Source organism: Anabrus simplex, chromosome 9, assembly GCF_040414725.1.
Source record: "Anabrus simplex isolate iqAnaSimp1 chromosome 9, ASM4041472v1, whole genome shotgun sequence".
NCBI classification, from domain to species: Eukaryota; Metazoa; Arthropoda; class Insecta; order Orthoptera; family Tettigoniidae; genus Anabrus; species Anabrus simplex.
The window spans coordinates 148,946,252-148,962,907 of NC_090273.1; the positions used below are offsets into that span (position 1 = coordinate 148,946,252).

A 16,656-nucleotide genomic window follows, 5' to 3' on the forward strand; every position below is an offset into this window, starting at 1 on the left:
CACCAAATTGGGCCCTTTTTCCAGACAGCTGTTAAGTGAGTTGCCTCTTTTATCTTGGGCTGAGGCATCGAACACAGGCCTAATTTTGGTGGTCATACTAGATTCCTTTATTACTGGCTGGTGAGGGAGGTAGTGACCATCATTCTTGCTGGCAGAGGGTATCATTTCCACTATGCCCTCCCGCAGCCATTCACGAAAGATTTCATCATACTCTTTCAACTTGCCAATGGTTTCTAGTCTTTTGCTTACACTCAACAATCTCTTCTCCGCTAAATCGTAGTTGTCCCTCAGCTGCGGGTGCCCCTCTTTCCAGGGAAGGCAAACCTCGTATCTTCCTTCTTGGTCAACTTTCACCGTCTTCTCGAAGAATTCAAGTGTCTCTGCTTCTAGAACTTCTTTGGTTTTGACATCTGCCGGGTCGCTAATGCCTATGGCTTCCAGACGCCACAAATCAGCTACATTAAAACCTGCCATACAAAAGAGGTCAGTTACTGTATTGCAGTTGCTGAATATTCTACGCTGCCCCATCACCGTCCAGCCCAGCTTAGTTTCGAGAGCAACCATCGTGTCATCTAAAACTAATCTGCAGCCTGTTAGCAGTTGCCCCATTACGTCTGCCCCAAGTAATATCTTTACCTCAGGAACATTATAGCCTACATCTGATAAGATTATGTTGTGGTTTCGAAGCACTGGGTAATACCGCTGTGTCTCAAGCCGGGGTACAAAATCACAAATTTTCTGTTGGTCCAACATAGGAATGGTGCACTCAAATTTTTCATCTAAACTTCTAAGAGTAACTTCATAAATACCATGCACTTCTCGCCCTGTCTCTACTCCACCAAACAGATTATGTATTAACGTCTCTTCCCCTATCTTCTTCAGCCCAAGCTTGTGAACACTGTCCTTCGTGATGTATGATCTTTGAGATCCCGAGTCTAGTAACACTCTTGCCAACTTAACAACCTTGTCCACCGACACTTTAACTACCAAAGTTTGCAACAATGTCTGACCCTTTTGATGAGACAGTAAGTTCTCTGTTCTACCTGGTTCGTTTCCTTTCTCAACTGAACTTTTCTTGCTGCTATCGACTGGAATTATATCCTTTAAACCCTTGCACATAATAGTGTGATGCCCCTTGCAACAAATCAAGCACTTGAGTACAACTTTGCACTTTTTTGCACTATGGCCCACCTTGAGGCAATGAAAACATGCTCCTTTCTTTTTCAAAACTTCTTGTTTTTTCTCTGTAGTGAGACCTCTAGCTTTAAAACAGTCCTGAGACATGTGGTTCCCTTTATCGCACCAAATACATGCCCTATCACCCCTTTTCTCTTCACTCGAGAAAATTACTGCTGCTGTCGGTAGCTTTTCTTTGTTATTTTGCGATGCACTCCCACAGCCACCTAGGAAATTAGAACGAGCCAGAAGGAGACGTTCTTCACTTTCTACCTCTTGTCTCAAAAATCTCAAAAGTGTCTCGATATAATTCTTGTTTTTTCTCTGTAGTGAGACCTCTAGCTTCAAAACAGTCCTGAGACATGTGGTTCCCTTTATCGCACCAAATACATGCCCTATCACCCCTTTTCTCTTCACTCGAGAAAATTACTGCTGTTGTCGGTAGCTTTTCTTTGTTATTTTGCGATGCACTCCCACAGCCACCTAGGAAATTAGAACGAGCCAGAAGGAGACGTTCTTCACTTTCTACCTCTTGTCTCAAAAATCTCAAAATGTCATCTGGTAGTGCTGATTCTACAAGCGGGTAGAGCATTGCCGCATATTTATCGCTAGTAACCCCTAGTGACTCGAGTGCACTTAACTGGGTCTCCAGTTTATCAAAAAGACTCCGTAGACTTATATCATTTAGCGTGCTACTCTTTTGAAGTACTAATTGCAAGAGTTCACGAACGTAAATCTCAATCAGAAGTTCATCTCTTGCAAACCTCGATTTTAATTGCTCTATAGCTTTCTGATAATTTGAAGCTGAGGGTGGGAAACTTTCCACGAGTTCTCTAGCTGACGTCCCGGGTACAGTAGCGTGGCAAAGGTATTGGAATTTATCCTCTTCCTCGATTTCGTCATCCTCATGTATCTTTCTGAACTGCCCCCAGAAGGCTATTCAGTTGCGCACATCTCCATCGAACTGTTTAAGTTCTAATTTCGGCAATCTTAAATTTCTTTTACTCCTGGATTTACTAGAACTAGTACTAGCAATACTATTTGCCCCATTGTCACTGAGCGTGTCATCATGCAAAAAATTCTCATACCTGGTCTTTAAGGTTAACCACCTTTCGCGGCATCCCTCCATGATTTCGTATTCGGCAGCGATCTCTTCTTATTCTTCTTCTTCGTGCTCTCCGGCGTACCAAACATCACGAATTTTTTCATCGAGCACGAATAATCGTTCAGCTTTGTCCTCGAAGATCTTGAATCCTGCGGAGATCTCTTCTCTTGTGGGTTGTTCTGCATTTAACTTCTGTTCAAAGTCATTGCCAGCACGTGTAAACAATCGGCGCAATTGTGTTCGTTCACTTTTCAATTTCGTAATTTCTGCCATATTTACGCGGAAACTAGTCCTGTCACGGTCGCCAGATGTTGAGAAAAGTGCTTATAATGTAACGTTAACACAATTTAACACAAATGCTCCAATTTATTTACATAAAACAAGTTTACAGTTCACTGCACTGACCAAGAGATACATTGTACGCCATGATCTACACCACAACCCAAAGATTACACAAACAAGACAAACAGTGTTGTGTCACTTGTAATGTTCATAGATATGCCAGTAAGATATGACACGGCAGTCCATGGAATAAATGTGGTTCCGTAACAGTTTCCCGTCCTGTTGAAAACATTAGCAGAATGTGGTAACTCCATTTTAATGCATTTAAAGCAAAAGTTTCATTTCGATTATCGCAAATGTAGGAATACTCCATATAAGTCTCATGTAAAACAATCGAGCAGCGGAAAGCGCATACCGGGTACTACCAGTACGCTGCCTAGCGGACAAGTTTTGCGTGATACATCCCTATAGAAGAAAGAAACACACTTGACAGGGACAATCTCCACACAGTGTTGCCAACACGGTAGTTTTCCCACTAAATCTAGCTTTTCTTACTCTTCTTCAGTATGTACATTTTAACTCACGGTGGGCAGTGGGAAATCTAGTCTTTTTCACGCTTTTGTCAGTGTGTACTTCGGTGCTTTTTCAATTAAAGTCTTATGTGATATAATAATGCAATCGTTCAAATTGAAATTCTTAACGTTTACAGTCGTAATGCCATCAAAAGTCGAGCCGGGGAAGACCTGAACTATAGGCGGATCTTAGATGCAGGGCAATCCCTTAAAAGTAAGGAAGGAAGAAATAGGAAAATATATCTTCTTCAAGTGTCAAATGCAAATGCACTTAAGGTTGTTATACAGTTACTGGTGCCCTTCTTAAATCTTGTAATTTTGACGCCAGCGCAAATATGAATTTATCAACTGAATAAACGTGTCCTTTGTCCTTTGGCAAATGGTCTCAAGCCAGGGACTCTGCTAATTTCTGGTGTAAAGTGAAGAAATTCTGCGTTGCAAATAATACCAATCTGTTTTAGGAGCTGGCAGCATTTGCACTGTCGCATCTGATATTGCCAAGGTCAAATGAGGAATTGGAGATAATTTTTAGTCATTACTAAAACAAAAGACAAAATGAAATGAGACCCGAAAGATAAATTTGCTTTTAACGATTCGGCCAGGACAGAGAAGAAACAAACAATGCTGCCTTATGATCTATCGTACCAAAGGAAGTATTACAAAAATTAGGGACTGTGAAATCATAGCAGACATCTTCTTCCTCTGTGCCTCCTATCGAAGTGTTAGGAAAAGACATCAATGGTCACTATTATAAGTTCGCTTTGAAATATTTTTAGAATACTTTAACCTTTGAACTAAAAGGATATATATTCAATTTCCTTCTGATATAGTATTTTCACAACTCAACAAAGCTTAACGAGGGGAAGTTGGAGTGAGGATGGGGATAAGTAGGGATGTTAGTGGTTTCTGGTGGTTTTCAATCAGCCGTTTAGTGGGTAATCCTATTCCACTGTTGGCAACACTGCCTTCACACACTGCTGTCTTCTAATAGATGACGATCTCGTTCCTCCTTCCCAACTTGTTCAGGTGAGCGAGTTTCAACATTCATTGAGAGGCCATTTTGGTAAATCTTCTTCGTTGATGTGGGAGGGACGAGATAAGAAGAAAGCCTGATAAACACAGAAAAACGTAAGAGACAAAAAGACAATGATGAATACTGGTGAACGATTGGGATTGCAGGTCAAAGACAAATGGAAAGAAGGAAACCAGTAGAAATTTAGTCTTATGAATGGATGGGCGTTTGTCATATGAACTTAACTTATATAACACGTAGGCTACTTTTAATTTTTTAAACTTGTATTTATTAACCACAGTCACTAAATCATATTTTTTACACGTATCTCGGAAAACATTGACATCTTCGTTCTTTTCGTAAAATTCGTCTGAACTTCAAGTCATAGGACTTTATCGTCTTATGCATGAAGGGCATGAATACAAAATTTACATTTTAATGTACAAAAAGATGTATATACAAGTGTGCAGCTTTGTACAATGAAGGACTCTGTTTCATTCTCGAGAGAGTTTGAAGTTTCATTAGGTCATCCTGAGCAGAAGAATCAGCAGCATGGCTATTAAAGTCTGTTGATCCAATGTCATGTACCTTCTGGCTCCAGCCGCAGGAGGTGGTCGGTCTGTAACAAAAGGAAAGTGTTTACAAGTCTACTTCGTTTCCTCAAACACCAAACAAAACATCTTACACTATTGTTTATTTATTTTTTCATTTATTTGACAGGTATAGGGAAGTTCTAAACTAAATTTTATTTAATTTACTATCTAATAGGCTTTAATTTCATCCCAAGACGGGCAACGTAGTTGAGAAAATCCAGTGGGGCAATCCCTTTCTTATCAGCACTTGGACTTTTTGAACTCAGTGAGTAAAACATGTATACGTTCGTTAAGTACAATGTAACTGCCATAATGTGTCCATATTTGTAATCTACCCGTCAATCCAGTCCAAATACGCCGCTGCTCAATTGTAATCACGATCACAGTTTGCACTAGGTCCCTTGTGAGATGTTCCAGAGGGCTCCTACTACAGGTCAAATGTTTTCATTCCTCCCGTGAAGGGGGAGGCGGGCCTCTTAAACGGTTACGCCGTCTCAGGCCGGGAGATTTGTTACGGTGAAGGAGATGCTCGGAGAAAGTGAGGGGGTTGGTGGCTGTAGCCTATACTAGGAACTGTCCCGGCATTCGCCTTAGTACAGGAGAATAGAAAACCACGGAAAACTATTCTCAGGACAGCCGACGGCGGGGATGAGCCCCTTTCCGTCTCCCGAATACAGAGGGGTAGAGCCACAGTAGAGCCACCCCTCCTCTGCTCGGTTGGCCGGTCGGAGTGCAGAGCTAGCTGTGGCCACTTGTAGGCCGAAGCCTATTCAGCAACCGCCGGGGACCTTGCAGAGGACGTCCTGCACAACGTAGTCGAGAGTATGTACCAGCAAGAGGTCGCTCTACGAGGTTCTGACGTGGTAAAGACCTTCAGATAAACATTTTAGTCAAGGGTCCAATTAAAATCAGTCATCAATCAATCAATGCTTATCTGGAAGCATTTGAGATATGGGTCTGGAGATGAACGCTACGGAGTAAATGGATTGAATAAAGAACAAACAAAAGCGTTCTGCAAGAAATTCAAGGGAAGAGAGAACTGATGCCAACAATACAGAGAAGAAACCTAAATTCACTGTCCACATCTTGCGACGTAATGCCTTTCTTACTAATCTGCTGGAAAGAAAAATCACAGAAAAGAAAGGCCGAGGACGATCGAGGAAAATATTCCTTCAAGACTTGGCGCAGAATCTTCATTATGGTTCCTGCTATGAAATGAAACGAGGACAGAGAACAATGGTTGCATAGACAAGACATTGATGATGATGAGAGGCTGATTGATTTTTATAAATGGGAGGTAATCATATATATCTCGTGGCAATTTCAACTGTTGAATCGCTCTCGTTTTCTCAAAATAGCGCAGTGAAAGAAATACGAATTTTATTTCATTCCTTGACCAGGGACTCTTACTTACAGTCAGATACCTCCCAGTTGTTCACATCTAGGGAAGTCAAACTCCAACTGGCCGGGAATCGAGCCCGGGATCTCCTGCTAAGAAACAGGCTTGATACCTGCAGATTTTAGGTCTGGCTTTACAGTAATTAATGTTAGTACATAATTTAGGCAAGTCTGTATGAAGTCTGTTTGCTTAGCTAGAGATATTAGGATGCCTAAAAAAGTAAACAATCTTATCATACTTGCCATTGAGTTCATGGAAAAACCGTGGTTCGCTTGTTGTCAAATCGTTGAAGTGTGGTATCAGCTTAGGTCCGACAGCCTCCAACTGGATGCTCCGAGGTCGATCCTCCTCTACACTCTTTTCCGTGCTCTGCCAGTACACATCATGGATACTGGCGATACAGCGTATCTTAAGACGACCTGCCTTGAAGAGTTGAGGCTTAACCACTAGTTGTAGCCCCAGTAGCGAGCTCTCTCTATCACTACGAGTGTCTTTCCTGGGGGAGTAGTGGACCAACTGGTGCGGTGAAGCCTGCAAACAAAGTAACATACAGCACTTGTATATCATTTCATAGGATATTAAGCGAATTTCTAAATTCTCCACTCCAACATTTAAAAGGATAACACTATAGGGTACCATACGGGGATAGCAGCCAGTTTTTTTTATATTGTACTTAAGTATTTTAAAAATCTTTCTTGCAATTTTTCAATCTGATAGACATATGATTGACACCTAGGGCTCCATACAATGGAGAACCTACAAATACGCTGTGACGTCCTGATCATATGGTTATTCTACTCATTGGGAGCTTGTAGTCATTTATAAATCAACTCATCAGCAAGAGATAGATATGAATGTAAACATCTGGTAAATTACATCAATGCCTTTCAGTAGGACAAATAATAATAATAATAATAATAATAATAATAATAATAATAATAATAATAATAATAATAATAATAATAATAATAATAATAATAATAACCTCAGGATTGGAAGTGTGCCCTTATCCACCCATTACACAAAAAGGGAGATAAGACTGACGTGAACAATTACAGGGGCATTTCTCTTCTGCAAATGACATACAAAATTATTTCAGCTTGCCTTTTGAAGAGAACGCAGGAACAACTTGAAAAAAGTATTGGCGAATATCAAGCAGGCTTCCGGCCTGGTCGCTCGAGTGCAGAACAAATATTCAACTTGAAGGCAACTCTTAAATACAAAGCCTTGAGGGACAAACCGGTCATCTGCATTTTTGTTGACTTCAGGAAAGCGTACGACTCGGTTTATCGACAGTCTCTCTTCGTTATTCTTGAGGAACTGGGGCTTGATTCCAAGACCCTCAACCTCATCAAGGCAACACTCACTGACACTATCTCCAAAGTTAAATTCATGGGGGAGATCTTTGAACCATTCCCGATTAAAACTGGCATCCGACAAGGTGACGGCTTATCTCCGCTTCTTTTCAACCTCGTCCTAGACAAAGTTATCCGCGAGTGGGAGAAGGCATTGAAAGACATGGGATACTGGCGCCCCATACGACTAGGACGACCCAAAGACGATATTGAGATATCATGCCTCGCTTTTGCAGATGACCTTGCCATACTGACAGATGATGTAGTCACAGCCGTTAAACAAATTGAAACCCTTAGTGAATGTGCTGTAAAGGTTGGTCTACAAATTTCCTTCGAAAAGACCAAGTTCTTCTGTTCAAAACTTGACATCCAAAATTTGAACACGACATATGGGCAAATCAGCCGAGTACCACACTTCAAGTACTTGGGAGAAATACTTGAACCAACGGGAGGCGAGAAGACTGCCCAGAAAACTCGCCTACAAAAATTTCGGAAAGCCTACGGTAGGGTTCACAACATATACAATAAAAAGTGCTTGTCCCGCCATGCAAAGATCAGACACTATAATACAGTAATCAAGCCCGAAGTCTTATAAGTCAGTGAGACCCTTACACTAAATGGGAAAGGTAACCTAGAAAACATTTTAAAAGAAGAAAGAAGAATCCTGAGGAAAATTCTCGGCCCCCGAAAAACAGAAGATGAATATAGACTGAGGTCACGTAAAGTGACAGAAGAGCTTTCCAACATTGCAGCAGACATCCGCAAAAGACGTCTGAAATTTTATGGGCACGTTCGCAAACTGCCGGCAAGTAGACTGACACACAAGATGCTCACCTGCATAGAACATCTAAAAAGTATTCCATGGGTACTGGAAGTGTAGAAGGATCTGGAAAAAGCCCATATGGACTCAACTGACACCGCGGACAGAAAACCTCTATAGGAAAAAAATTAATGGATGGAAAGTGCAACCAGAGAACGACGTGAAAAAGAAGACTGGAGCAAAGTGGACAGAAGAACGAAAAAGGATCCACGGAGAAAGGATGAGAGCTGTTTGGCAACTCAGAAAACAGAATCATTTGAGCTTTGCGTGATCCATTGGGTCCGTACGCACATAATAATAATAATAATAATAATAATAATAATAATAATAATAATAATAATAATAATAATAATAATAATAATAATAATAACGAAATGGCTTATGGCTTTTAGTGCCGGGAGTAATAATATTTATTTATTTATTTATTTATTTATTTATTTATTTATTTATTTATTTATTTATTTATTTATTTATTTATTTATTATTTTAGAGGTGAAGCTTCCACGGTGTGTAGAATTATTTAGTTTATTTTCCGGGTTGAACCGTGTTAATCAGTCTTCCAGGCAGCAATCACACTACAAGAGTCGTTCCTGACCTTGGCCTTATATATCCTAGCCTTTCTGGCTGACCTAAGCACCCTGGCTGTCTCGTGAGAATTCTGGAAAGTATGTGTCACAGCCAGGTAGTGGAGTTTGCCGCGCCGTTATGTAATAGGAGGTTTGACCTGCGTGTTTATGTTGTGGTCTGTATGTCTTAATCTATGTATGATAGGCATCCAAGAATTGCTGATTTTATATCCTTCTTCTAAATTCATATTGTTCGGATGTTTCTTGATTTCGATGTCGTCACGGATTTTTCTTTCCAGATTCCAAGGGATAGCTGCTAGGATCTTGGTCTTGTAAAATAATATTCCGTGTCTTTTTTCGTAGGAATGCTTGGGGAAATTTGTTGCAGTTAAAATGTTCGTAGTTGGATTTGTGTCCCACGCTGTCGGTTCATCGCTCGTCGGTGTCTAACTGGCATGGTTCGTGGGACGTCCCGCTGGTGGTGACGAGTCGAAAGCGCGCGGCCGCCGTGGTTAATCCCCGTGTGGTTCCTGCGCGCCGTAGGCGGACCCCGATGAAATCCTACCGCGGTGCACTTCATCGAGTGTCGAGGTGGGCCGGCACGTTTACTTTGAACAAATTAGAGTGCTTAAAGCAGGCCAGCTGCGCCTGAATACTGTGTGCATGGAATAATGGAATAGGACCTCGGTTCTATTTTGTTGGTTTTCGGAACCCGAGGTAATGATTAACCCTTTAATTACCAAGGAATGAAATAATGAAAATTATTTTAAATGTTTAATACTGATCTAATGAAGTACAAATGAAAATTACATAAATGATAATTTTTGTAGCAAAAATTATTTTTGTACAATTCTTTGGGAGGTGGTATCACGGTGAAACCACTGGGAAACTAGGCGTGTTCTCATTTGGCATGGTACTCAGCGAAACAGTTTTTGTTATTACCCATACATAGTCCAATACCACATGTCTGACATGCCCATCTTGTACGGTGGGGATTTATTTTCATGCTGCAAAAAGCACACCTCCTAGATGTTCCCTGAACAGGCATATATGCCGCTTTATCCACCCTCTTCTCGTTGGGAACATATGGTCTGAAGTGACTGACGCGAGATGCACGCCTAGAATGAGTTGTAGGGGTGCGTTGTGATGCTCCAACAAGACCCGCAATCACATCCAGTCGAAACTTCTCCAGACTCATTTGTGTTTCAGGATTTACTTCCCTAAAAATTATGAAGGCATTGACAACAGCAACATCAAGGAAGTACCACATTATCTGATGCCACCACTTCTTGATCTTTCTGCCCAGTTCATAACAGGCTTTTAGCATATCAGCTTTGTCCACGTGGCCCGTGTGGGAGTTGCAAGGCTTCTAATAGTTCACTGTTCAACTGATTCGCGCAAACATTCCATGATGCCATGGTCGATGCTTCAAGTTCCTCCTTGCCAGTGGTTACAGCCTGAAACCACCCATATTATTATTTTTTATTATGAAACAATTTTCTGAAATGTTGCAAATAACGGTGATACCACTAGCAGGAATACCAAGCCAAACTTACCTGTACAACAAACGAATTATTGCAACTGTTACCGTGTTTTTGTGGTAGTTATGCGTGAAAGAAGGTGCGGGGTGGTGAACGGGTCTCAAGCTACTAAAGTAAAATTAATTAAAATTTAACCAGGTTATATTTTCTTTTCAAAAACAAAGAAATAACAAGCATGGCAGGTACAAAGTAGCAAGTCAAAGGGTAGTTACAATATTTACAGGATTTGGGCTTCGAGCCCTGAAAACACAATGCCTGGGCAATCAGCTCAGTTTTACCTCCAAACACAAGTTTCAACAGAGGGGCAGAAAACCCCATTCATGCCTAGGAGCCCTAGCTCCAAATTACACTGAAAAGCCTCCACGAGGCATACAACACTCAATTTTCAAAAGAGCCACTCGCTCTCAAATTTAAGCCTCCCCTAGGCCACACCAAACTCCACCTTCAAGTTGTCCTCAACGGACATAAACACAGGGGTAAAATACCCAATCTACTGAGGTCTATAAAATGAAAAGAAGGTTAATTAAATGACCTCTAAGGGAACAATTTGAGAGGGGGCGAACTTGCACTCCTAATACACTTTGATTAAGACCTACTTGGCACTAGGCCGATAATACCAGGGCTAATCCCATACTAAAGAGGTGACTTAAGAAAAGAACAATTTGTTTAACGTTAACGAGAATAGGTTGAGAAAAATAAGTTCACCTCAAAACAATATGAGTGGGAGCTCGAGAGGGATAGCACTCTCTATCCCAGTATGTAGCTTTAAAAGAGAATATATGAAAAGAGTAGTTACATTTAGGAAAATGTTACATGGTGGAACGCTTAGAACCCGCCCCGAGAGTTAAACTGCTGAGCAAGCAAAGAAAGAAGTTATTAATCGGCCATTACCTTGTTGTTGACCGCTGCCGAGGAAAGAGGCGCTTCCCGCCTCCTGCTATGTACTTAATACACTGAAAGATGGAACAGAAGTGGCCCGGAGACCCTAAAATCAGCAGTTTATATCCTCTCGCGGAAGGTTCTAGGTGTCAGGGGAATGAAAACACCCTCCCACAAACTTTTTATTGGGTAGGATACAGCAACATATTCAAGTTGGGGGAAGATACCTACGATTGGTCAGAAATTAATAACAGAAATTCGGGATTGGTTAAATGCAAAACAAGGGGAAAGAGAGGGGTATACAGCCAACTTAACCAATAACTGAAAAAAATTTAGCAAAGACAAACATTTGAAATAAAAATTTCTCCAACAAAATAGTTCTTTGACTTCGCACTAGGGTGCACTATTGTTGATCTTCAGTAGTGTCCTCTAGAAGAGAAAGTTCACACTTCTTACTTCAAGCAAAACAAAAACACATCAAAAATGACACAGTTCAAAAACTCAAAATTTTCCACGTGGTGACATCTTTTGAGAAGGTAGCGAATTAATAGCGTATATAAAGTTCAGACTTCCTCCAGCAGAGGAGTTTCAACTGGCGCAAATTTTAAATTAGCGGCGTGGAGGTGTACCGCCCGGTACAGACCTCCCCCCCCAAAAGTACCTCCAGGGGTGACACATGAAATCTGTTTGAAACAAGGTCCAAGTTATGCTGTGGATATGAAGATTGACTGCAGAAGCATTTATAAGATTTCTTAATTTGGTTTGATTCAGTTTCAAAATTTTGTTGTTGCAGGTGAAGTAAAGTCTTTATATTTGTAGAAGTTGAATTTCTGAAGATAAACTTTTAATACTTAGAGGTGAAGAAAATTTTGCAATTGCCACCAAATATTGCTGTGGAATTCCCAAGTGTAGTCATTGCTTATCGTAACTGTCCATGTAGTTGATGTTGATTAAGTTGAATGGCCAGACCGGCCGTTGCAGCTTGCGTCCAAAGGGAGGCCGCTCGGACCCCTCAAGTACCCTGAGATACCGCTCGCCCGCACTATGAGGGGAGCAGAGTGTTGAAACACGCCGCGCCCGCGGTGAACATATACAGGCTGCGGGCAAGTAGCAGGTCGTGCGCCGCGCATCAGCCTTGGCCGGGAGGAGAGCTCCGGCTCGCCGTGCACCTGACGTCCTCGCTGGAGAAGAGGGGGCCCGTCCTCTGCCCCAGTTGCTGCACGGCGCCGCGCGGCTGCGGGGGCACTGAAACATTAAAGCTAGGCGGCAGAATTGTGTTGGACCATCATCTTTTTGAGGGCACAGGCTTGGTGAAGAGGTTGAGGGGTCATCGGCGTGCAGATGTCCATGGCATTTAATATAATTCAGCCACAGTGTGTATTGGAGCAGGAGACGGGAGCGTGGTAATGGCCGAGGCAAGGACAGGATGGCAGTTTAACAAATCGGGGGAGGTTTCACACAAATGCTTACATATAAAACAAAATATTATAGAAGGGGCAGAAAGCCTTAAAAGTGAAACTCAAAAAAAAATATAACCTTCATATTCCTTTCAAAATAATATGAAGCAAGTTAACACGGAAATTACACCGGTTTCACCTGTGACAGGTGAACCCTAAATATCCTCTCGGTGGCTGGATTGCTTACTAGCAACGTAACTGGCGTAAGAAAATCGAGAATGATACAAGGCCCATGAAATCTGGGGGCAAGCTTGCCCGCGGGAACAAAGTTCTTGACCATCACCTGGTCACCTACATTCAAAGTGGTGGGTCTCCGTCCACGATCATACCTTTCCCTAACCTTTTCATGAGATACCTTAAGATTGGCTTTAGCCTTCTTCCAAAGATCTTTAATATTATCCGGATCTATTGTCTCGGGTAGAATGTCACTCAGAGACCAGAGGTTAGAGAGCGGCGAGTTGGGAACAAACTTGAACATCAAAGAAGCTGGAGTAAATTTATGTGATTCATGAACCGCCGAATTCAAAGCAAAAGCTAACCAATGCAGGGACGTGTCCCACCTGGAATGATCATCATGATGATAGGCAATAAGTGCGGACCTGAGATTACGATTAACCCGTTCAGCCAGAGATGGTTGAGGGTAATAAGCAGAAGTAGTTACATGAGAGATGGATAAGTCAAAACAGAATTTACGAAATAAATTAGATGTAAAAGCCTTAGCATTATCAGATACAATATATTGGCACGGACCAAAAGAAGCAAAAATAGAATTTAGGCAAGTAATGGTGGACTGAGCGGTAGCCAGCTTAGTCGGAAATAACCAGGAAAATCTGGTAAAACCATCTACACATACAAAGATGAATTTGTTGGCATTTCCCTTCGACTGGGGGAAGGGTCCTACATAATCAATATACAGGCGTTCCATGGGGCGCGATGCTTGATGCGAAGACAAAAGGCCTACCTTGGTGGACATGGTGGGTTTACTGAGCAAACAAGATTTACAAGCTTTTACAAGTTCACGGATTTCACCGTCCATACCTTTCCAGATGAACATTTCACGAATCTTTTCACGAGTTTTAAATATTCCCAGATGCCCCCCCAATGGGGTCTCATGATAGTATTTGAAGATCATAGGCACAAGGACAGCTGGAACGACAACCTTCATCATCTTGTCATGCCTCGAAGGGCAACATAAAACACCATTCCTCAGAACATAAGGGACGACATGTTCCCCAAAAGAAAGGGTTTCCATTATCGGAGCCAGCGTCGGATCTTCATGTTGGTATTTCTCGATATCCTTAAAGAGCATGGGGGCATCCGTTAAGATGGCATTAACATCAGATAGTATGGACTCGGGAGGTGATGAACTGTCGACCGGTTCTTGGGTCTCGACGTCGTTTGAAAACATACGGCTGAGTCCATCAGCGACAATATTTTCGGTACCTCTGATATGTCTAACATCAAACTGGAAGGCAGAAATACGGATGGCCCAACGGGCTATACGACCAGTACGACGCGGCCTACCTAAGACCCAGCTTAAGGCTTGATTATCTGTCTCCAGGTCGAATTTAACATGTTCCAGATAGAGACGGAACTTCTCTAAGGCGAATAAGACTGCCAAACCTTCTAGCTCATATATGGAATACTTGGCTTCTTGAGCCGACAAGGTCCTAGATGCATAGGCGATGGGTCGCCTCCCTAGTTCAGTCTCTTGAAGAAGGACTGCCACTACTGCTGACGACGACGCGTCGGTTTGGACGATGAATTTCTTCGAGAAATCAGGCATAGCAAGTACAGGGGCATTACAAAGAGCTAATTTAAGGTCTTCAAAAGTGGCTTGTTGAGAAGGTCCCCACTCGAATTTGATGCCTTTCCTACGAAGAAGGTTTAAGGGCGCCGCTCTATTAGCGAAGTTAGGAATAAACTTCCTGAAGAAATTCACCATACCAATAAACCTGGCGATGCCTTTGATGTCCTTGGGAGGTTTAAAATCACGGATGGCCTGTGTTCTAGAATGATCGACGGCTACACCATCAGGTGACACAATATGCCCTAGGAAAGACATAGAGGGCTTAGCAAAGGCAACCTTGGACAACTTAACAGTTAACCCAGCTTTACGAAGGCGATCGAGAACTTCTCGCAGATGATCTAGATGCTCTTCAAAAGTCTCTGAAAATACGACGACATCATCCAAGTAGTGATATAAGTACTCAAATTTGATGTCGGAGAAGACCCTATCTAGCAGCCTAGTAAGTACAGCTGCTCCCGTGGGGAGCACGAAAGGCACGCGGTTGTATTCATATAAATTCCAGTCCGTGGCAAACGCTGTAAGGTGATTAGACTCTTCGGCAAGGGGAATTTGATTATAGGCCTGATTCAAGTCCAAGATAGTAAAGAACTTGGCCTTACGAAACCATGAAAAACAAGAATGAAGGTCGGGAAGGGGCACAGATTGTAACACCACCTTCCGATTGAGAGCCCTGTAATCAATGACAGGCCTGAAGCCCCCTTGGGGTTTCGGGACTAGAAAAATAGGCGAGGAATACGCTGACTTAGAGGGCCTAATAATACCATCCTTCAACATCTGATCGATAATTTCTTTCAGAGCCTTCATTTTAGGTGGAGATAGCCTATACGGTGGAAAACGGACAGGAATCGAATCCGTGACCTCGATTTTGTATTCTATCAGGTCAGTAACACTAAGAGTATCAGAAAACACCTCTGGAAACGACTGACACAGCTTACGAATACTATCAGCCTGCTCCTCAGGTAGATGTCTAAGGTCTAACAACATCTCATCCTGGGTAGGCGAAATAGAAGAACATGATGCAGAATTACACTTTAATAAAGGGATGCTACAATTAGAGGCAAATTTGAAAGTGCAAGACCTACTCTGAAGATCGAGCACAAGACCAGTGTGAAAAATAAAGTCCGCTCCCAATATAATGGGGCAAGACAAGAGCTTGGCCACAAACAATTTAACTTTCCAAGTGAATTTAAAAATACGAATTTTGACCAATAAGGAACCTAGAATTTCTAATGGGGAAGAATTAGCCGAAACATATTGAACAGGAGATGAGACATAGTCAGGTAGTTTACAAACAGATTTCAATTTAGAATACCATTCAGCCGAAATAATCGAACAAACACTGCCTGAATCTAAGAGAGCTGTAATAGGCTCGTTATTTAACTCAATCTTAAGAAAAGGAACCGGTGCGGGGGAATCCGCCGCAATCCTAAGACACTCTTTGGGACCTTCAAAAGATAAATTTGAAAATTGCTCGTTCCCTGAATTTACAACCTGTTTACCAGGGGCTGAGTCTCGGGAAGATGGATTAGTCGACTCAGCCGAAGCCACTAGTCACTTTTTATTATTGGCATAGGTAGAATTTGCACCAGAAGTTGAGCAGGAGGGGGTGCTATACGAGTTTGGGCAATTCTTGGCGATATGTGAGAAAGCCCCACATTTAAAACAGCCTTGTGCTGAACCAGCTCCATTATTTGCCCTACTAGTTTTGACCAATGGACATTTATTACGAAGGTGGTCAGGCGACCCGCAAGCATAACATTTACGGGGTGTGACTGGTCGGCGAGGTGGAGGCCGAGTATTACTAAACGAAGGAGGGGGTTCTTTTGCCACACGCAAAGAATCGGCGTACCTAACTCCTTCCGCTGAGACGGCCAACGCTTCAAGTTCAGAGAAAGTTTGCGGGCACGCCGCTAAACACAAGTATGACCTATAAGATGGTGAAATACCTTCCACAATAGCTTGTACAATTTGATCCTCAGGGAAGTGAAGAGCAAACACCCTAGTATAAAACTTAATGTCTTGTATGAAATCAGCCAAGTTCTCATCCAATCGCTGTACACGATAATAGTACTTCTGAATCAGAGAAGAC

The 16,656-nt window shown here is 42.1% G+C and overlaps 1 protein-coding gene across 1 annotated transcript in view; it reads right to left on the reverse strand.

Moving 5' to 3' along the window:
- Positions 1-4,102: 4,102 nt before the first annotated feature.
- Positions 4,103-16,656, reverse strand: part of LOC137502168 (uncharacterized) — a 110,314-nt gene continuing 97,760 nt past the window's right edge. The window contains exons 5-7 of the mRNA XM_068229177.1: positions 6,378-6,670; positions 4,608-4,766; positions 4,103-4,244 (exon numbers count right to left, since the gene is read on the reverse strand). Coding sequence (XP_068085278.1) covers positions 4,103-4,244; positions 4,608-4,766; positions 6,378-6,670 — 594 coding nt within the window. The remainder of the gene's footprint in view (positions 4,245-4,607; positions 4,767-6,377; positions 6,671-16,656) is intronic.